A 21386-nucleotide genomic window follows, 5' to 3' on the forward strand; every position below is an offset into this window, starting at 1 on the left:
TTGATACCGCACCGCTCACAGGAGGGATTGCCACCGCAGCCAGCCATCGCCGGGCTCCGACGCGCTGCACTGAGGCTAAATTCCTCACCGAGATCCGGCGGGAGTCAGGCATCGAACACAGAAGCCGCTCACAAAAAAAAAAAACCAAACCTTTGAGGATGAGTTAAACTCCCACCCACGGATTAAAAACCGCCGCCGCCCGAAGTTTTCAACGCACCCCCGCACGCCCACGGCGTTTGGGGCAGGGAGCAAGAGAGGAGTCGGCCTCATCGGGCAGCGGCTCCGGGGTCCCTTTGTTGGCAGCGCTCGCCGCCTCTCCGTGCCCTGTCGCGCGGGGACGGGGCCAAGCCCAGCGCGTCGCCCGCGCCTCCCGCCCGCAGCGCGTGGGAAACGCCACGGCCGAGCGAGCAGAGGCCGGAGCCTCGCCCGAGAGGGGCCAAACCCGCTTTATTCGCTGCCGTCGGCCCACCCGGGATGGCGACGGGGATGCTGAAGGAAAGCACGAGCTCCACGTGGGCCCCCGGGGCCGCGACGCCGGGACAACTTTGCGGAAGCGGGCGCGACGCGAAGACGCCGCCTTCAAAATCAGGGCGACAAACAGCCGCCTACGGCAGAGACGGGGCGCGAAACGCGCAACCGAGACGCGCCGCCGGAAAACAGCCCGTTTCTTCCAACGTCCCACCAAACAATCCCGACGCCGCGGGAGCAACGGCTTTGCGGCGCGCCTGGCCCCTGACACAGCGCCCGGCTTCCCTCCGCTCCTCCGGCAACCGCACGCGGAGGCTCCCGCTCCGTCCCCTCCTTCGGCAGCAGAGGAACCTGCAAATCAATCGGTTTTTCACGCAGGAGGATCGCCGCTGTGCCTCCCATCTCCCAGCCTTTCAACCGGAATGGCAAGAGAGACGTTGCCCCGCTCCCACCGCCCGGGTCCCACCTTCCGCGCAAGCAACCGCGGAGGCCAACGCCGGGGCCGGGCAGGCAGGAGGGCGCGAGGCACCCACGCCAAATAAACCTCCCGGTTTGGCAGAGGAGCAGCTCCCAGTTTAGTCGCTAACTCCCCAAAACCAGCACAACCAAAAGACGCACCCGTTCGCGCGAAGGAAGCCCCACCTCCACGGGCGACTGCTGTTTGCATCCAGCTGAGCTTTGCCAGAAGCCACCCAGGATTTTGATTTTTTTTTTTTTTTCGCTAAACGCTCCGTATGCAGCACTTTCCCCCCTCACCCAAACCCGCTCTAGCGCTGGCGCGCGCCGCGCAGGGAGCTGCTCCCCATTGTTCCTCCGTCGCCGCCGCGAAAGAGGGCTGCACAGACGCGGGCTCGGGTCCGCGGTTTTGCATTCCCCTTCCCAAGGTTCGCCCTGCTGAAGCATTCCCCGGTTTCTTTCGGAGAAAATTAAACCAGCACCGGAGAACAACGTTCCCTCGCACGCGTCTCCCTCCGGCACGCGCTCACCCCCCCACTCCGCAAATCAAAGCCGCACTTTCTCAGCTCCTACCGCTTCTTGGCTGGCGCTCCCGCTTCTCTTTTTCTCTTTCTTTTTCAAATCAGAGATCCGCGCACCGCCCGGCCCTTCTCTACCTTCCCGCGCGAGTAACCCCGCGGCACCGCCGCGGCAGTTCCCTGCGTCCCACCCCTACCCCGCTTCCCACGCGCCAAACCTTTGCCATTTTTAAGGACAAGACGCGCCTGCCGAGCGTGGCGAGAGAGGCGCAGCCCCAAAGAATCGCGGCCTCACGGAGTTGGAAGACGCTCTGCGGAGAGAGAACCGCCTCGCTAACTCGTCCGCTGCTTTCCCTCCTCTTCCCAGCAAAGGCAACCTCTTCCCGCGGTTTCGGCACGTCAATCCGGAAAGCTACAGGCGCAGAAATCCGACGGCAAGCGGGAACAGGTGCAAAAAAGAACGGGGACCGACCCCGCCACGGCCACAACACACCTATTATGCCACCTCCCGTCACATTCCTTCTTTATTTTCCACGGGTTTCCTTCTTTCCAGGGCTTCCCTTTCTCTCCAAGGCCGGCGCAAGGCGCTTCCAACCCCGGTTTCCTCCCCCCGGGCGAGAAGCGCTGCGAAAGCTCGCAGCGGCGAGCGAGAACAATAACAAAACAGCCCGCAAAACCAAACCGCGCTCGCAAAAAGGGGGAGAAAAAGTCCAGCGGCACAAGAGAAGCAGGCAAAAAAAAAAAAAAAAAAATTAAAAAAAAATTAAAAAAAAAAATAAATAAAGCAGGGGAAATAAAGCAGAGCGGACTTACCGGAGACGCGAGGATGCAGGATGGCCAGCGCAAACGCGGAGAGGAGGAAAGCCAGCTTTGGTACGCAAACACATCCAAGACTATTCTCCATATTTCAACACACACCTCCAAATTTCGGGTCCTGAGCTCCGGCAGCGACCACACACGCACAGCCCCTTCCTCCTCCTCCTCCTCCTCGTCGCGGCTGGGTTTGGTTTTTTTTTTCTTCCTTTTTCTTCCTTTTTTTTTTTTTTTTTTCCGGTCCCTGCTGACAGGGATCAGCCGAGGGAGAAGTGATGCGGAGGGTGGGAAAAAAAAAAAAAAAAAAAAAAAAGTTGCGATCAGTCCAGGAGGCTCCGAGATTCCCCGAGCGAGCAGGGAACTAACTCGAGGAGAGGGGGAAGGATGGGGAAGGGTCCTCCCACCGCTGCGAAACCATACGGAGGAAAATCCTGCCAAAAAAAAAAAAAAAAAAAAAAAAAAAAAAAAGGTTAAAAAAAAAAAAGGTTAAAAATGTAAAAAAAAAAAAAAAAAAAAGGTGTGCATCAAAAGAGTCGCGGCGGCTCCATGTTCAACGCTGGGAAAAGTATTAAAAAAAAATAAAAAAATAAATAAAAATTAAAAATGCAGGGGGGGGAATAAAGCCCCGGTGCGCGCGGAGAGAAAAGCGGGAGCGGCGCAAGGCGGGCAGCGCGTGCGGCTCTGCCGCCCTCCCGGCGCGGAAAGGGCTGCGGCGCCTCGCTCGCTCCGGCCGCTGCCAGCCCGGACGTGCAGCCGCGGCGGCGGCCGCGGGGGCGGGGGGCCGCGGAGCGGGGGAAGCGGGGGAGGCGGCGGCGCGGGCCGGGCCGGGCCGCGCTCGGCAGCCGCCGCCGCAGCAGCAGCAGCAGCAGCAGCGGCCGGGGCTCGGGGAACGGCGGCGCCCTCTGGGGGCCGCTCGGGGAACCGCCGCGCCCCGGCCCGCGGGGATTCGGAAGGGCAACAGCGGGGACTCACCGGGGCCTCACCGCAGCCCTGCCCGCGGGGCCTCACCGGGCCCCGCCTTGCTCCTACCCCCGTCCTACCTGCGGCCCTGCCCGCTGCCCGCACCAGCCTCTGCCCCGGCTCTGCCCCGGATCTACCCGGGCCCCGCCCCGGCCCCTGCCCCTAACTCCCCGCAGGCCTCGGCCGCTCCCGGGAAGCAATCCCACCCGCGCCTCGCTTCGTTCCGTGCTGACCTACAGTTCTACTTCTCCCCCTGTTTTGTTGGGTTTCTGGTTGGTTTTCTCCCTTGTTCTCCTTCCACTTCCCCACTCCGCACCTCTGCAGCACCTGCTCCGTTCCCACCACCCAACCCATCTCCTCCTCTTCACCCACCGGATGATTTTTTTACGCTGAGGGTGGTGGAACCCTGGCCCAGGTTGCCCAGAGAGGTGGTGGACGCCCCATCCCTGGAAACATTCCAGGCCAGGTTGGCCGGGGCTCTGAGCAACCTGATCTGGTTGGAGATGTCCCTGCTCCTGGCAGGGGGGTTGGACTGGGTGGCCTTGGAAGGTCCCTTCCCACCCAAACCATCCTGTGATTCTAGGTTCTCAGCTTCCTCCAAACACCTCAAGGGTTTTCTCCCTTCCGCTTTCCTGGCACGCTCCGACACGCAATTCCATAATTCCGCAGCGCCGCACAACGCCACCGTTCCCAGCACGAGCTCCACGTGGCTCCTCACAACCTCCTTTCCTCGAGCACCTCCTCATGTAGCAGAAGCACTTTTAAACCTGCAAAGCAAATACAGAAAAGCCGGAACTCTAAATACGGATTTGGCTCCACGGAAGTAGCAAGCTGAGCAAACGCAGGCTTCTGTTTTGAGCAGAAGCAAGACTTCTGCCGGTACGCGGCCAAGACCCTTTCTGTTGGAACACGCAGAGCGACATATGGTGATCATCTTACAACTTGTAGCCACACTGAGATGGGAATTTCTGAGATTCCACCAGACTTTTTCCTACGAAAACAGCTTCAAAGCACGGGGAACATCTGCAGGCGCGAGCCTACGGCACTCGTGTACTTTTCCCAGCTTCGAAGCGAACGTTAGCGGAGGACAAAAAGAACCGACGTGAACCAAGCGGAAAATAAGCAAGCGCTGCGCTTTCTTCTGACGTGTGAGCTCTCTTCGTTTCGCCTCGAGCTTCTTCAGGAACAGACCGCCAACTGTGCCGCGCTGCGCGCCGGGGGTTTACGAGCGTCACAAATGGGTGAGCAGGTTTTCACCGCTAAACTCGGGGTTTGGTTGGTTTTATTTTTGGCTTTCAATCTGAATGCAGGTCCCGAGGGAATAAAAGGCTGGCGTGTGCCTGAAAACAAACAGGCTGCACGTCGGGGGGACTTGGGATCGCTGGTCTTCCGGGAAGTAAGAGGATGCAGAGACCAGTAAAGTCAAGTCTGGTGCTGGTTGGCCTGGAGCCCCAGAGCCAAGCCCCGGGGAGGGTCTTCAAGTCAGATCCAGATCCTGAACCCTGCAGTAGATCCCGCAGCGGAGTTTAAGAATCAGCCCTGGGCTTACTTTTAGGCTGATTGCCAAAAGCCCTCTTTGCACAGACATTTTCTCCGGCAAAAGCCTTCCTCAGCCCAAACCCATCCTTTCTACCGTCCCAGACAAAAACCTGGAGATTCCTGGGCTGAGAACTGTCAAGAGCGCGTGTGGCCCTGAAGGTGAGGGGTTAAAAACCCCGACTAAGCCGGAGGAGATTCCCACGCCTGCCCGCGATATTAAAATCTCCTATCGGCACTCCCTGGCTATCGCCGGCACCGCGCAGCCTGCCCCAGGGCCGCAGGAGCTCAGCTCCGCGGCGGTCATTTCCATCACGTACGATTTCCTTCCTACGTCTCCGGTAGGAACAAGGAGGCTTTTCCTTCTCGAACCCCCAAACAACGGACCAGTCGAGGCGGAAGACTGCTGAGCTTCCTCTGTAACACGTTACCGTTTTTCTAGGCTCTGGCTCCTTCTACCTCAAGAGACCTGTTCGAAAACTTGAGCATTTCTTTTCCCGACTTTTACATCCCGATAACGGTGTTGAAGGTACCATTATCCACCGTAAGATTATGTGCAATTACCTCCTTCCCGTGTAATTTTGCTCTCCGGAATTACCACTCCCCTTTCATTTGTTACGAGGAATATTTTATACACCTTTAGGAATTCAACCAGCTAGGCAGTAGATCAGAACACATAATTTCATCGCACTTACTTAAGTGCCTTTTAAGCATAATTAGAAAATTGGTGCGAGTCAAACGAAGCCGCAGCGAAGTTTTCTCCTTTTCCTGCCTGGTTTTCTTCCCGCCAAGCCTCAACGTGCTGCTCTCCCCGACGCGGGCTCCCATCGAATCCCAGGGCCTCGCGCTCTTCCTAACCCAGGCATGAAGTAGCCACACGGCGACGTATCTCCGAGCAGAATTTAATCCCGCGTATAAAGAACCTTAAATTAACTAAGTGGCTTAGAATTAATGAGCTCATTAGATGAGCTAAGGAGTCGCTACTTTTCATGCGAAAGAGAGAAAGCTTTTCGCTTTGGGAGGATGTTGTGGTTTTGTTAGTGGGGGGGGGCTAAGGTGGCAGCTTCTGTAGGAAACTCCTAGAATTTTCCCCTTTGTCCACGGGACTCGGCCGGGCCTAGGGCGGACCCACTGCTGGCCAAGTCCGAACCGACTGGTAGCAGAATGTCCCGTGATAACGCCTCTGTGATAACGTATTTAAGAAGGGGAAAACAGAAAAAAAAAAAAAGAGAAGAGAAGATGTGAAGCAGCTGAGTGGGGGCAAAGAGGGGGAGGTAGGAGCCTTGTGGGCCTTGCAGGCCTCACCCTCTGGCCTCTCACTGGGCAGCAGACTGGGCCCAACTCGGCCCGGCCCGGCTGCAAGAAGTGGAGAGGAGATGAGAAGTGAATGAGATGTAAAAAGGATCCTGAGAGGCGTCTGCCAGCCTGTTGTGAGGAATGGCTGCAGACGCCAAGGTCAGTTCAGAAGGAGGGGGAGGAGTAACACAGGTCCCGGCCAAGATTCCCCTGCAGCCCGTGGTGACGACCATGGTGGAGCAGGTTGTCCCCCTGCAGCCCATGGAGGAGCACAGATCCACTTGGAGCCCGTGAAGGACCCCATCGGGGCAGTGGAGGCCTGAAGGAGGCTGTGGCCCGTGGAGGGCCCGCTGGGGCAGCCGTTCTGGAGGGACTGCACCCCGTGGAAGAGATGACCCACGCCGGAGCAGTTTCACGCAGGACTGCAGCCTATGGGAGGGACCCCACGCTGGAGCAGGGGAGGAATGTGAGGAGTTCTTCCCCTGAGGAGGAAGCAGCGGCATGAAACAACATGTGATGAACTGACCACAACCCCCATTCCCTCTTCCCCCCTGTGCCACTCGGGAGGGAAGGCGGCAGAGATAATGTTAAGCCCGGGAAGAGGGAGGGGTGGGGGGAGGTTATCTTGTTCCCTGTCTCATTCTCCTGCTCTGGTTTTATTAATAAATGAATAGTTTTCCCCAAGTCGAGTCTGTTTTGCCCGTAACGGTAACTTTGAGGATTTCTCCCTGTCCTTATCTCAAACCTCGAGCCGTTTTTCTTATATCATCTCCCCCTGTTCTCTCGGAGGGTGGGGGGAGGGAGTGAGAGAGAGACTGGGTAGTCTGGTCCCAATCGGGGCTGAACTACGACACAGGACGAGCAGTTTTGAAGGCACAATTTTTGAAGGAAGCGGGGCATCTGCGCCCTCACCCTCCTCCAGAGTAGAGCACTGGATGTGCTGCCTTGAGGTCTGACGCTGTACGAGAAGTTCTTGTTTCCCTGTGATTAGAGTTTAACCACCATTCCCGTTCTGCCCCGTTTTGGTAAATCGAAATGTCGTTTCTCTTCGGCAGAGTCCTCGCGTGGCTTCGCGTTCTCCCGTACACCGAGCTCCTAAACAAGTGTCCACACAGCGCTTCAGCCGAAATAACTCCGTCCTGAGAAATCAACCTGTCACAGCGTTGCCACTGCTGGCGGTGGTCGGGCCCTCCCGCAAGCACACGTCCTCCGTGCTTTGAAATTCCCTGCGGCTGAGCAGGGAACTTCTCCCGGAGTTCACTTGTCAGGTTAGAGCGATGCAGTTTATTTTGGACCTTCCCGTTATCTCCCTTCTTTCATCAAAACAAACGAGTTCTTCCCCTCTCCTCTCACAACAACTCTGGAAGTTGAACAAAGGGCACTCGCTCTGCCGTAACGAATAGGTTTAAATGGTTTGGCTGCTGCGATATCCCAACTTTTACAGATGGCAGCCGTTCTTCCTTTGATGAGCCCGGACTTCAGCAGCCGAGATGCTCTCAAAGTTATCGAGCACAAGCAGTGAGAGATGTCTCAGCAAAGCTGTCTCGCAAGCTGCTCTTGTCAAGGTCAGCGCTCCTCCAAACCAAAAACTAACGGCTTTTCTGTTCTTACGCAAGCGGGTCCGGGTCCTGTCCCAGCCGGATGAGCTGTGGAATTTCTGGAGCCATGTGGGAGTCAGCTCAGCCATACAAATTTATGGAAGTGACCTTCTTTCAGGATAAAAGGGAGCTGTGAACTTCTCAGCGACTTACCATCAGATGTTCAGGTGCCTCTGGTGCATTACGTTGTCTGATGGATTGCCAAGATGTGTCTTCTCCTAAAGCAGTTTTGAAGCCTCCTGGAAAGATTTGTTTTCCCTAAGGAGAGGGAGGGCAACGTCCAGAGCACCTTGTGCCAGCACGTGCCTCAAAAATTCAACAACTCATGCTTCCCACTGCAAAAAGCACGGTTTCTCTCTCTGCATTTTCCTGAAGGTTATCTTGAAGTCTACCTGCGCCCACCACACTGTGTCACGCCCCCACGGTTTACAGAAATCAGAGCACGCCTTTTGATAAATCCTCATGCTTACACGGGGAAGCTGCCTGTAAGAGTTAGGCTGAAGAGTGAAGTTGCTTCATTTTTAATGAGTTTGGAACCGGCACTCATTTTCTGACAGCTTGCAGGAGCCAGTTCAGTGCATTTTCTAGGTTCCAGATGCCCTTTCTGTACTCAGCTCTCCAGGCAGCAAAGCTTTCTGAGCCACAGCGTCTCCTCTTACCAACCCTCTCCCGTAGCCCTAGCTACTCCCACCCACTCTCCCTCCAAGCAATGATTTCCCATCAGGAACCTGTGCGTCCCCTCCATGGATTTCGATTTCTGAGGTTTTTTAGAGTTCAGAGCAAATCCTGATCACCGTATCCTCATCCTCAGCAAACGCTGCTGCTCCCCAGAGAAGGTGCTGGAGGAACTCTAGCGTCACTAAGCCGCTGTCCTAAACTGCCCTGGGAGATAAGCGCCGGCGCCGACAGCGAAAGCTCGATTCCCTACGGACCGGCACAATCCTGGCAAAGTTCTTTCGCCTTAATTTTTTGCCATGTAAAATGCAGATGTCTCCACCTGACGTGTGTGATTTTAAGTGCACGAACAACCAGAGAAGCCCCACTGATGTCAACAGATCAGTGACAAGAGCGAAAGGGAGCAAGAGCTGAAAAGCTTTGTTAAATCAGACTCTCAGTCAATAGCAGGTCGCGGAGGATTACAGCTAACGCCACGCTAATATATTAAAATACGGATCTTTTACAGCTCATATTAAATGAGAAGAAAATCATTTACGACCTCTAAATTTAAACGCCAGAAATTTAGCAAGGAAGTGCCTGCAACTCGCGTAAATCAGAGATGGAAGAGGTTTCCACTCCATCCAGCTGAATTCACAACCGGCAACGCTTTACTGCTAAATCGTGACAGACCCAACGCTCCTGTATATGGGGCCCTCCGGTCCCTTTGCGTGGGGCACCACCTGATTTTGACACCTCGGGACGCGCTTGTCCGTCCGACAGCACCTAATCTTCGTGAGCGGGCCTGTACCATCGCGTTGTCCTCTTGCACCTGACCGGCAGAAGAGACGAGACCTTTACCGCAGCTTTGACTTTGAATCCCGCGTTAGCGTCAGCAGTGATCCCGAGATGTTCAGTGACGGAAGTGACGCCGCGTGCCCAGTTTTACCCTCGGCTGTGTTTCTTCGGCCTTCAACCCGTCCTTGTGGGAATCGGCAGGAAAAGCGACAGCGTAATTAGTACGTAATTAGCCACGCGGAAGCAGAGGTGGTCACAGGGCCCACTTCTAGCTCACTTTGGGAAAACTCCTTGCCGCCGACTACAGACCGTCAAAGCTACTGAGATCCTCTCTCTTACCTCGTGTTGCCTGACCGGGCAGGGGCAGGCGCAACGTTCAGTGTGGGTTAAACCAGCGCCGTGCGACCGCAGAGCAGCTTACCCTCCGCCAGCTTCGCGAGCTAAGCCTCTTTTCTGCCTTCCTCGGAATTTTCTCATGTCATGGTTCAGAACACACCTGCCCCAACACCCGGTGAACTCAGAGCACTCACGTTTGACAACAAATTACGCTACCGAGCAAATTTTGTTTTCATCTCCTGTCACCTCCCTTCGGAAGCTGCTTTTCCCGTGCCTAATTCTTCACACCATCCAGTCCCCAGTCCAAATATCAAGCCCGCATTATCTACCTCTGAATGACTGCCAGGGCTTGAACTGCTGATTAGGTATGTCAAACTTGACGGGTAGACCACTGCGCTCTTCCCTCTGGGAGAGAGACAAGCATCTGGTCTTTTTTTTTTTTTTCCTTTTCTGTGTCGGACTGCTCAGGCTGAGAAGCAATTTGTTCAAATGTGAAGTCCTTTACTAGGAGGACTGTGTCCAAGATGACACAAAATGACAACGAAAGGAAAAATAGCCCGCAGCGGCTCGGCTCGCCAACCATCTCTTTTTCCTAGAGACCTCTTTTTGGTTTAAAATCCACGGTTCAGCGTGAAGCGCTACCATATTTAAATGGAAAGTAAACGGATACTTGCAGGCAAACAATCGTTACATCTGTTTATTCTCATCGTACTATTGTTGGGCTGCCAAAGGATCGCTCACAATCCGCTCACTCAAAGTTACACTTCCCCATCGCTGGAATGAATTCAGCACCTGCAGCTCTCTCGTTAGCGGAGGCTGCCACGGGTTTAACGTTTCTCCGTGTAACGATGCAGCGCGGGTCACTCCATGCTGGCAGGAGACGTCCACTCGTTTCCCTCAGATACAAGAGCTGCCAGTCCACAGGGCAGCTGTGGCAACTGAAATCTGCCACGTGCTCCTCAGAGCATGCTAAGTAACATTTCTCTTCCTAAAACTGATCTGTATTTCCATATTTTAGATCAATCTTTTATTTTTAAGACATTTCTGCGCCTACACTTGCACACTTGCACTGGGACTTAGGGCGTGGAGGTTGAGTACTGCTTCTAAATCTTCTTTTCTTTGACTTCTGGAAATGACCTAGAAGTTTTTTGAGACTTGAAACAGATGTTGGAACCTAGAAAAAACTAACAGAGGCTTGAATTGTACAGATAATGGCCCTTTTCTGTAGGATATGTTTCTTCTAGGAGCATTTTGACATTCTCAATCAGACACATCCCCAAAGGTACCTCATTTTTCTCTACTGGCTCCGTAAGGAAATCAGGCTTCTGACTTTCTTCAAACACAACTTGTTCATTGATCCTCTTTATTTCTATAAATCGATCGTATCGCTTCATCCAAAACCAGAAGCAACAAGGTCTTGGCTATCTGAGGGAGCAAGAGAAGACGAGGAATGGAAAAGAGCCGTTCAAATTTCAGTTCTGTTCCAGGTTTTCTCATCCCTCTCCTTTTCATGTTAATACAAATTATCACACAAACAGAACGGAAGTAGTTTGAGAAATGTAACCAGCAAGAGGACAAGAGGAGTACAGCACAGGGGAATGTTCTGCTTTAGACGAGAAAATCCTCCTCCCTGCCTCACACTCATAGCTCTGGCTGCGAAAACTTTCCCTGAGGAGAGGGACTTGGGAGTGCTGGTGGATGAGAAGCTCAACACGAGCCGGCGATGTGCGCTCACAGTCCAGAAACCAACCCCACCCTGGGCTGCACCCCCAGCAGCGTGGGCAGCAGGGCGAGGGAGGGGATTCTGCCCCTCTGCTCCGCTCTGGTGAGACCCCCCTGCAGCGCTGCGTCCAGCTCTGGAGCCCCCAACATCAGAAGGACGTGGAGCTGTTGGAGAGGGTCCAGAGGAGGCCACGCAGATGCTGAGAGGGCTGGAGCAGCTCTGCTGTGAGGCCAGGCTGAGAGAGCTGGGGCTGTTCAGCCTGGAGAAGAGGAGGCTCCGGGGAGAGCTTATAGCGGCCTTCCAGTGCCTAAAGGGGGCCTAGAGTAAAATCCTCCAAACGAAACCACTTCCATTCAGCGATCTGCCCAGGAACGTGTGGATTAACATAGCGCTGACAGCCAGAAATCAAAGTCTCGTGAACCGGAACAGATTACCGAATTACGAAACCGAAGGAGTGCATGCTCATAGCTTGGAAATGATGAATCTGCAGATGGCTCCGATGAAACGGCTGGCCTGCGTTATCCGAAATCAGCACTAGCAATTAAGCGCCGGCTCCGCTGATGGACTGAGAAGTTTCACCTTTAGCTTCCGCAGGAGAAATTTAACCCTCAGCTCTTCAAGTGGTTGTACCTGAACGCAGTTGTGTAGAAGTTATAACTGACAGATGTGATATGTTAAGCAACAGGTTTGCTTCCAAAAAAACTTGAAAGAAAAGATCTTGGCATAGAATCATAGACTCATGGAATGGTTTGGGTTGGAAAGGACCTTCAAAGCCCACCCAGCCCAACCCCCTGCCAGGAGCAGGGACATCTCCAACCGGATCAGGTTGCTCAGAGCCCCGGCCAGCCTGGCCTGGAATGTTTCCAGGGATGGGGCATCCACCACCTCTCTGGGCACCCTGGGCATCATAGGAAGGATCTGGGAGGCGAGACTCAGATGTCTCGTCATGAGAATTGAACGCTTGTCATTGTGGGCAACCTGTAAAGCCAAACTACTGGTCTTTTTGCACGGCACGCTGGGCCAGGGCTCGGCAGCGAAGGCGTATCATCAGCTCCGCACCGCGTCCTTGCAGCGATATCTCATTTCGTATCCGCCTTGCTTTTCCTCGCGGGAAGTGGAAATCGTAAAATCGCAATTACAATTGCAAATTGGACAGTGAGGTCATAATGCTGGCTTCCCAGGCGAGGGCCTGGGAAATTTTACACCAAAAGAACTACGTAGGAGTGCAATTTATTATTAATTTCAATGGCTATAATGATTGAATCGGTAGCTCCCGGAACATTAAACCTTGACTTTAGATTCCTCAAATTTCCACCCGAGACAGCGGCAATCGAAGATTTCTTGTGCTCTCTCCCGGACGTTGCTTGATCCTGAGTGGCCCGGGCCAGAGCTTGTGGGATAAAGCCTGAAGCTCATTTTCTGTTTTCACGGCCGTTCGGGTTCTTGGACCGCGGGCTGACTTTGCAACAAAGGCGAAAATTGGGAGCAAGAGTAATAACGTGCTTTGTGAAGGGCGTCGGGATTTGAATCCGACACGGAGACGAAAAGCTCTGCCTGCTATTACAGCCGTACGTACCATCCCTCCCGGACACACGTTATCAGCGCGCTGCACCGCCAATCGTGTCATGCCCGATGTCCTCCACTCGCTATCAATTACTTCGCCGGAATGAAATCAGAACGAAGGAAAACATTCAACTGCGCGCAAATAAATCTGTCCTAAAGATAGAAAATGAAATTAGAGGCTGTATTTTGACCACGAGCTCTGCGCTGGTGGGGGCCTAGGGGAGATAAGTGAGCCTGGACCCATTCCCCCGCAGCCCACAGCGGGCTCGGTGGCGAGATAGGACGGCTAATCTGGTTTTCTATTTACTGAACCTTTTAGGGCTCATATTAGGTGACAAAAAGTGACCATGAGCCGCGTTGGTGCTGCCTCAGCAGAATGGTATTCGAAGGAGTTATTCAAGCCATTAATCCTTTAGTGCCGGGAATCTGTATCTGCCAGGGAGCGGCATTGGCCGGCCAGCGGTTATTTATTCGCCGATTCCCGATGTGTGAAACGGCAACGTGGCAATAACGTCCACTTGCTGCGCTTCACGGACAAAACCCACACGTCTGCTCATCACTGCTCCACGTCTGATACACAGCAGATAAACTCCTCCATGTCATGTCCTGCCCTCTCTCTAAAGGCCTGAAAGGGAAGGCGGGGTTTCCCACACCACTGAAGGAGAGAGAAATACATTTTCTGGTTTTACTGGACGTGGCTCCAGCCCCAGCCTTTGATGGTCGTAGAATCATAGAATCTGAAGGTTGGAAGAGACCTCCAAGATCATCAAGTCCAACCGTCAACCCAACACCACCATGGCCACTAAGCCATGTCCTGCAGTGCCACGTCTGCATGTTCTTTGAACGCCTCCAGGGATGGTGACCCCACCACTGCCCTGGGCAGCCTGGTCCAGTGCCTGGCCACTCTTCCAGTGAAGAAGTGTTTCCTCATACCCAACCTAAAACTCCCCTGGTGCAACTTGAGGCCATTTCCTCTCATCCACGAGTTATCTGGGAGAGGAGACCACCACCCATCTCCCCACACCCTCCTGTCAGGGAGTTGCAGAGAGCAATGAGGTCTCCCCTCAGCCCCCTCTTCTCCAGACTGACCAACCCCAGTTCCCTCAGCCGCTCCTCATCACACTGGTGCTCCAGACCCCTCACCAGCTTCCTTGCCCTTCTCTGGACGCGCTCCAGCACCTCAACGTCCTTCTTGTAGTGAGGGGCCCAAAACTGCACCAAGCATTCGAGGTGCGGCCTCACCAGCGCCAAGTCCAGGGGCACCATCGCTTCCCTGCTCCTGCTGGCCACGCTGGTCCTGATGCAAGCCAGGATGCTGTTGGCCTTCTTGGCCACCTGGGCACACCGCTGGCTCCTGTTCTACCAGCACCTCCTGGTCCCTTTCCGCCAGGCAGCTTTCCAGCCGCTCTTCCCCAAGCCTGCAGCGTTGCATGGGGCTGTTGTGACCCAAGCGCAGGACCCAGCACTTGGCCTTGTTGAACCTCACTCAGTTCACCTCAACCTATTGGTCCAGCCTGTCCAGATCCCTCTGCAGAGCCTTCCTGCCCTCGAGCAGATCGACACTCCCGCCCAGTTTGGTGTCATCTGCAAACTTACTGAGGGAGCACTCAAATCGCCCTTCGTGGGGCTACACAAAGTCTCATTTGGACTTTCACAGCATTCCTATAAAACAACTCGGTCTAAGGTCTTGTTTTACCGAGAATTCTTTACGGAAACTCATTCTTTTTTCCTCCTCGCGGCGCAGTGATTTAAAAAAAAAAACTTTAACATAGGAAAAAAAAATCTCATGAGACAAAATAGAAAATGTTGTGTCGGAAAAAAAAAAACACCTATATTCTGAAGTTATACAAGTGTAAATAATTCATTTTAAAATGACATCACATCTTTTGTCGTCACGATACAGCATTAAAATGAAATAGTTAAAATATTCTATGCTGAGTAATGAAGGGCAGCTGCAATTTGGTGCTCGCTGAAGTGTGCTGCCTTATTTTCTGGGTTAAAACAGCTCCGATAAAATGAAAGAACATTTTTGGGCTGTTGTTATTAGAGTAAAAACAAAGCAGAGGTCGTAGAGATACGCGTGACGGCAGAAGTACGAGTCTATTAGTTTGTCACTCAGTGCACGTTGCAAAATAAGGGAGAGATTGTAACGTTTCAAACAAAAATTCATTAAAAAATTGACCAAAAATGACAGCTTTTGGAAATATCAATGGGCCTAACTTTGCCTCAGCCATAGCTCGAATGCTGTGGGCTCTCCGACACGTTTTCGAATTACCCAGCTGCACCTAAAGATGAGGAGAAGAAAAGAAAAACAACTCTTGAGGTCACTACAAAACCCCAAGCGGTAAAAATCGAAGGATGCCATCGGCAGAAATGAGTGTCTGCAACCCACCCGTCTCCCCTTCCTTCTCTCCCGTCGAGCAGCGGTTCCGTTCCTAGCAAAGTTTGCGTGATTTTCCTCGCCCACAGCGGACTCTCCGAGGGAAGCCGGAGCAATTCTGACAGCTTGGCTCAGCGGTTTGCCAGCTCCAGACAAACCCAGGAATTGACCTTTTATTCCAGGCGCCACCAGCCTCCGGAACATCCAGGTTCCCCCGACGCCGTCTTTTCAAATCCGTATTCCTTTGTCTCATTTCTCCTTTCACGGCGTGAATTCCTTTTGGTCACAAAATGCCGTGTCAGCATGAATCCCTTGTATGGATTTCATTTAATTATTTTACGCCTTCATTACACTTCTCGCGTGCTTTTGCACGAGGTGTTTTATAACTCATGTACATTTTCCAGTTTCCTTTGAATGTTATCACCCGAGCCTTTTTCTCCACGCGAATCTATTGTAATACCTGTTGTAACGAGCAGAACGATACAGTCAAAAGATTTTCCTGGCGGTCTAAAACGTCTCCAGATAACAAAGTCCTCTTTATTTATACACAGGAAGAGATTCCAGTTTCACCAGTAAGGCTAGCAAGAGACCTACAGGCTTTCAAATGCTAATTATCTTCTGTCCCAGGGACTAAATCCTGCCGGAATGCGGCAGAACTGCAAGCGACTACACACCACGGTGCATTAAAAAATAAAGCTGGGCTAATCCAAACCTCGGCTAGTAATCCTGCTTGACACGCGGTTCTGTGTTTAACGGGGAATTTAATCGCTCACCAGCGACGCGTTCAGGAAGCGTCCCAGCTGAGGAGAAAACTTGCCATCTCCGGCACGCCCTTACGTCCCACGACCACGACGGCTTTTCCCAGAGCTACGGCAGCACCCAGATGTGTGGGACGTGGCGGAGAGCAGGAATCGGAGAGGCTGAAAACACAGAACTAACTCTGGAAAAACAGGAGAAAGCACCAGCTGGAGAAGGCGGAGAAAAAACAAATCCACCGGACGCAACAGGTTAACATTTAAAACAGCGGTGCCGAGGTCCACGTTATCGATCCGTGAGGATGCATTTGCTAAAGGAAGGGGGAATAGATTCCTTCTGCTCTGGGATCCCCATCCCGGCTCTGCGTTTCTGTCAGAATGCATTTACCCCCAGCTGGCAGCCCCGCTCTCGCCCTCCAGCCTGCTGGAGAGATCCAAATCCTCGACGAGATCGAGCTTCAGAGCAGGATTCAGCCAGAAGAGCTATGGGGACAGAAGAACAAATGGCAGGGCCATTTGCATAGAACCATAGAATCACAGAATGGTTTGGGTGGGAAGGGACCTTCAAAGCCCACCCACTCCAACCCCCCTGCCAGGAGCAGGGACATCTCCAACCAGATCAGGTTGCTCAGAGCCCCGGCCAACCTGGCCTGGAATGTTTCCAGGGATGGGGCTTCCACCGCCTCTCTGGACAACCTGGGCCAGTGTTCCACCCCTCTCAGTGTAAAAACTTTTTCCTAATATCCAATCTAAATCTGCCTCCCTCTATTTTGAAACCATCACCCCTCATCCTATCACTACATGCCCTTGTCAAAAGTCCCTCTCCAGTCTTCTCAGTCCCCTTTGGGCACTGGGAGCCGCTCTCAGGTCTCCCCGGAGCCTCCTCTTCTCCAGGCTGAACAGCCCCAGCTCTCTCAGCCTGGCCTCACAGCAGAGCTGCTCCAGCCCTCTCAGCATCTGCGTGGCCTCCTCTGGACCCTCTCCAACAGCTCCACGTCCTTCTGATGCTGGGGGCTCCAGAGCTGGACGCAGCGCTGCAGGGGGGTCTCACCAGAGCGGAGCAGAGGAGCAGAATCCACTCCCTCGCCCTGCTGCCCACGCTGCTGGGGGTGCAGCCCAGGATGGGGTCGGTTTCTGGACTGTGAGCGCACATTGCTGGCTCACGTTGAGCTTCTTGCCCACCATCACCACCAAGTCCTTCTCCTCAGGGCTGCTCTCCATCCATTCTCCGCCCAGCCTGGATTTGTGCCTGGGATTGCCATGACCCAGGTGCAGGACCTTGCACTTGGCCTGGTTGAACTTCGTGAGGATTCCTTGGGCCCACCCCTCCAGCCTGTCATTTGAAAGATAAGATTGCGCCCTACTGAACTTTATTCAACACACTGATCACTTTTCAGTGTTCTAATGAAGAATTCAGGAATCTATCTGGGTTTTTTGCCCATAATGTACTGTAACCCTCACGGATCTCGATCACTTCCACAAACCAAATTCCAAGGCGGCCACTTGAACGGTACTTAGAAGAATTTCCAGGTTACATCACCTCCGCAGAAGGGCTGAAGACAAATCCAAGAAAGTTCCAACAGCACTCCTTACCCTTACAGATCTTTGCAAAAACGGAACATTTTCACAACTGAGTCACTACAGACTCCTCGCAGGCACCCACCCCGCCCACACAGCTCTTAAAGAAGTGGATAGAATCTGCGTGGGCACTAGCGGCATTTGAAACCCTTAATTAAATCGAACCAGTTTCTTCTTAGAGACTCACACGTCTCTCGCTATTCCTCGGGATTACGACGCTAGCGACCCACTAGCCCTCAGGCATCACTTCACCTTCATGTACAGGATTCCAATTAACAACTGCAGAAATGTAATTACGGTATATTTTTTAGACAAAACTTACTAGCAACCAAGACTTTAATAGATGTGCATCAGCTGAGGTACCACAAAAGACGCCGTGGCCAGTCCAAGGAGATCTGAGGAGAAAATTTAAAGAGCGATTTTCAGACATTTGTTTTTGTCAGACAGACAAAATATTGGCCAGGCTGAGAGAGTTGGGGCTGCTCGGCCTGGAGATGAGGAGGCTCCGGGGAGACCTGAGAGCGGCTCCCAGTGCCCAAAGGGGGCTCCAGGAAAGACGGAGAGAGACTCTTCAGCAGGGCCTGCTGTGACAGGACAAGGGGTAACAGTTTCAAAATACAGAGAGGCAGATTTAGATTAGACATTAGGAAGAAATTTTTTTACCCTGAGGGTGGTGGAGCACTGTCCCAGGTTGCCCAGAGAGGCGGTGGATGCCCCATCCCTGGAAACATTCCAGGCCAGGTTGGCCAGGGCTCTGAGCAACCTGATGTGGTTGGAGATGTCCCTGCTCCTTGCAGGGGCGTTGGACTGGGTGGGCTTTGAAGGTCCCTTCCCACCAAACCATTCCATGATTCTATGATTCTATCATTGGCGTTGGGTTCATCACATGGAAGAGCTAAAGGCCGGTAGCACAGTCCGTCTCTCCTCCCTCTGTACCTACTGCCAAGGAAGTCGCTCACCTCACAGCCTCCAAAATTTCATTCTCAGGGTTTCCCAGGCCCCATGACTGTGGGAATCCTTTACGATTAACATAAAGGATCCTTTACGATCCTTTACGATTTCCCTTAATGCTACAGGCATGGGACACGTGGGCAGAACCAGTGACTGATCTGGAGCTGCTGGAGAAGCAACGTGTGAGGCGATGGGAGTTAGGAGCTACGGAAGTCAAGAGGTTTCCCAAGTCATAGATCCACAACTCATGACTGTCGTGGGGTACCTTTACATACCAAGCAAAAGACAAGACCTCGTGCTGTCCTAACAAAATTCCTCCAAAGAACTTTCAAGATTTCCACAAATTCATCTGAGATATTTCGAATTAACGCTTTAATTAATCAACGAGCACATATTCTGACGGCGTCGTTGCTAACCTCGGGAAGGTGCGACAATTACACACCAAAGTGCTGCGCAAAAACCTGCACAGCTGGCAATGCTCTTCGCTTTCCAGTGGTGTCAGTATAACAATAAATTGATAGAAATGGTTTAATTGAAGATTATTTCCTCCCTTTGTATGTTTTTGATTTGGCTTCTTAAGGAGGCAAGGGCTATTGGAACACGATCCACCTATTGGTCTTTCTGTCCTTTCTCTCATTTTTTCTTTTTAAGATCTTGGTTCCCTTGAATTTGACAGAATAGAAAAATATTATAAATAGCCCACATTAAAGCACGAAAAGCCTCGGTCAGAGGTTAATAGCCAGTAGAGAATCCTATTCAGGAGACACAGAGCTACTGAAAAAACAGAAACCTCTCTTATGCGCGCATCTGCTCGGAAAATACGTTATTATATTACTGAGCTACTCAGCAGAAAAGCAAGCCCCTATTGCACAGACAAGCCCCGACACAGAGTGATCAAAAGCTAAACAGACATGAGCAAGGGTAAGAAAAAAATTCAGCAGCAACAGTCGGGTCACATAATACCGGCTCCAAACCTTCCTTAAATCCAGGATTTCTGGTGGGGAGCACAGAGCCCCCAGTCACCTGATTTCTCTTTCCTGGCCCTTTCAGAAAGAAGGAAAAAAAATGGTACTTACATGTGGTTCAACTCTTAATTCCTACCAGCTGCTACCTGACAACTTGGATTTAGTTCAGGCTGGGTCCAGCTTCCCACCAGGTTTGGGTGGGAAGGGACCTTCAAAGCCCACCCAGTCCAACCCCCCTGCAAGGAGCAGGGACATCTCCAACCACATCAGGTTGCTCACAGCCCTGGCCAACCTGGCCTTGAATGTCTCCAGGCCTGGAAGTCTCCATTCTCTTCTTCCAAACCCACTATACCTTCCACTAACCGCGGAGATCCGCCCAAAAAATTCACATACAAACCTATCGCGTCCTCCTTATCCGAAACCTTGAACGTCTGTGTCCAATCCAGCAGGACACTTGTGGCAGTACAGAGTTTGTAAAACGTAAGCTTATGCTTTGACCTGAAACATTTCCCGTCCTCCACCGCTGAAAAGAAAACAAATGTGGGAAAATCCAAATCCTCTTCCGCAGCTGGAGCACTTCACAGCTCCTCTAACCTGTGTTGGAGAGAGATTCCTCTTCTACCTTTCGAAAAAGCTCAGGGTTTTCTTGGGAGTCCATTCAAAATAGAGTCATCGAATCACAGAATCGTTAGGGTACGATCAGGGAGAAACAAGCCGTTGCTCAGTAACTTATATTATTGTCTATAACTGCCACGCTTGATAGTTTCAGTGGCATTTTCAGAACAGCACAAGGAAGAGACGCGCACCCACTTTTGCATCTCTGAATTTCCCGACACCAAAGTTGGTGACTTATTAGATGAGGCTATGGCCCAGGAAACATCCACAAATCAACATTCGAAGCACTTGCCCAGTCACTTCTGTAGGATACCACCTCCAGCTTGCTACTACGGTTTCCAAAAGAGCCTTGTTTCCCAAAGCTGGGGCTGTTCAGCCTGGAGAAGAGGAGGCTCCGGGGAGAGCTGAGAGCGGCTCCCAGTGCCCAAAGGGGGCTGCAGGAAAGGTGGGGAGAGACTCTTCAGCAGGGCCTGCTGGGACAGGACGAGGGGTCATGGTTTTAAAATAGAGGGAGGCAGATTCAAATTGGATATTAGGAAAAAAATTTTTTACTCTGAGGGTGGTGGAACCCTGTCCCAGGTTGCCCAGAGAGGCGCTGGATGCCCCATCCCTGGAAACGTTCCAGGCCAGGTTGGCCGGGGCTCTGAGCAACCTGATGTGGTTGGAGATGTCCCTGCTCCTTGCAGGGGGGTTGGACTGGGTGGCCTTTGAAGGTCCCTTCCCACCCAAACCATTCTATGATTATATCTTCTCTGAAAGCAGGGAGAAGCTCTCCCCGAGGTCCCCCATGCGGCTGTGCAGCACTTGGGTCCCTGAACGCACAGCGTGTGCAGGTTGAGACCAGCTTCGCCAACCAGCCCCGACACCGGAGCTCCCGATGCTGGCCGGCGCACCGCCACCGCCTGGGTACGCTCAGGCTCCGGGCGAAGCTGGTTGAAATCGCCAGGAAGCACGCCGTGAAGGGTTAACCCTCGTTACGCTTGCGACAGATTCGGGGATTACTCAGCACGCTGAGCACATCTCACCGAAAAACCCCGTCCCCCTGCTATTTGTGAATCCAGGTTCCTGCTCTTTCTTGCCGTAGTGACATTGGTTTTGCTCCAAGGTCTTCAGCCAACGTTTTCTTTCCTCGTGCTGCCTGCTGTGCGCTATTAACGCATCTGCCTTCTGTCCCGCATCCCAACGGTGCCTGGCGGCTTTTCAGCAGCACCATATGCAGAGCTTGTAGGGCCAGCTTCCGTCCTCGGCCGCGCGTGTCCGGCTCCCATTGACTTCGTTTGGAATCCGACAGCAAATTTTGGCCGTCAAATAGCGGCACTTTGGGACGCCAACGGACGATAGATGGTGAAAAATGTGAACTGTTTTAGCCGTTAGATTTTCAGTCATAATTTTATTGTTTATTGCATTTCACTTAGGAAGAGAG

The 21386-nt window shown here is 52.7% G+C and overlaps 1 protein-coding gene and 1 long non-coding RNA gene across 3 annotated transcripts in view; one reads left to right on the forward strand and one right to left on the reverse strand.

Annotated features, from left to right (window-relative positions):
• LOC104485672 (netrin receptor DCC-like) overlaps positions 1-2365 on the reverse strand; it is a 368885-nt gene extending 366520 nt beyond the window's left edge. For both annotated transcript variants that reach the window (XM_086769575.1, XM_086769574.1), the window contains exon 1: positions 2256-2365. In XM_086769575.1, coding sequence (XP_086625701.1) covers positions 2256-2346 — 91 coding nt within the window. In that variant the 5' untranslated portion in view covers positions 2347-2365. The remainder of the gene's footprint in view (positions 1-2255) is intronic.
• Positions 1-21386, forward strand: part of LOC147596526 (uncharacterized) — a 634176-nt gene that overhangs the window by 14450 nt on the left and 598340 nt on the right. The gene's annotated exons all lie outside the window — the stretch shown is intronic.

The sequence above is a fragment of the Chlamydotis macqueenii genome, chromosome W (assembly GCF_036417535.1).
Source record: "Chlamydotis macqueenii isolate bChlMac1 chromosome W, bChlMac1.mat, whole genome shotgun sequence".
Classification (NCBI taxonomy): Eukaryota; Metazoa; Chordata; class Aves; order Otidiformes; family Otididae; genus Chlamydotis; species Chlamydotis macqueenii.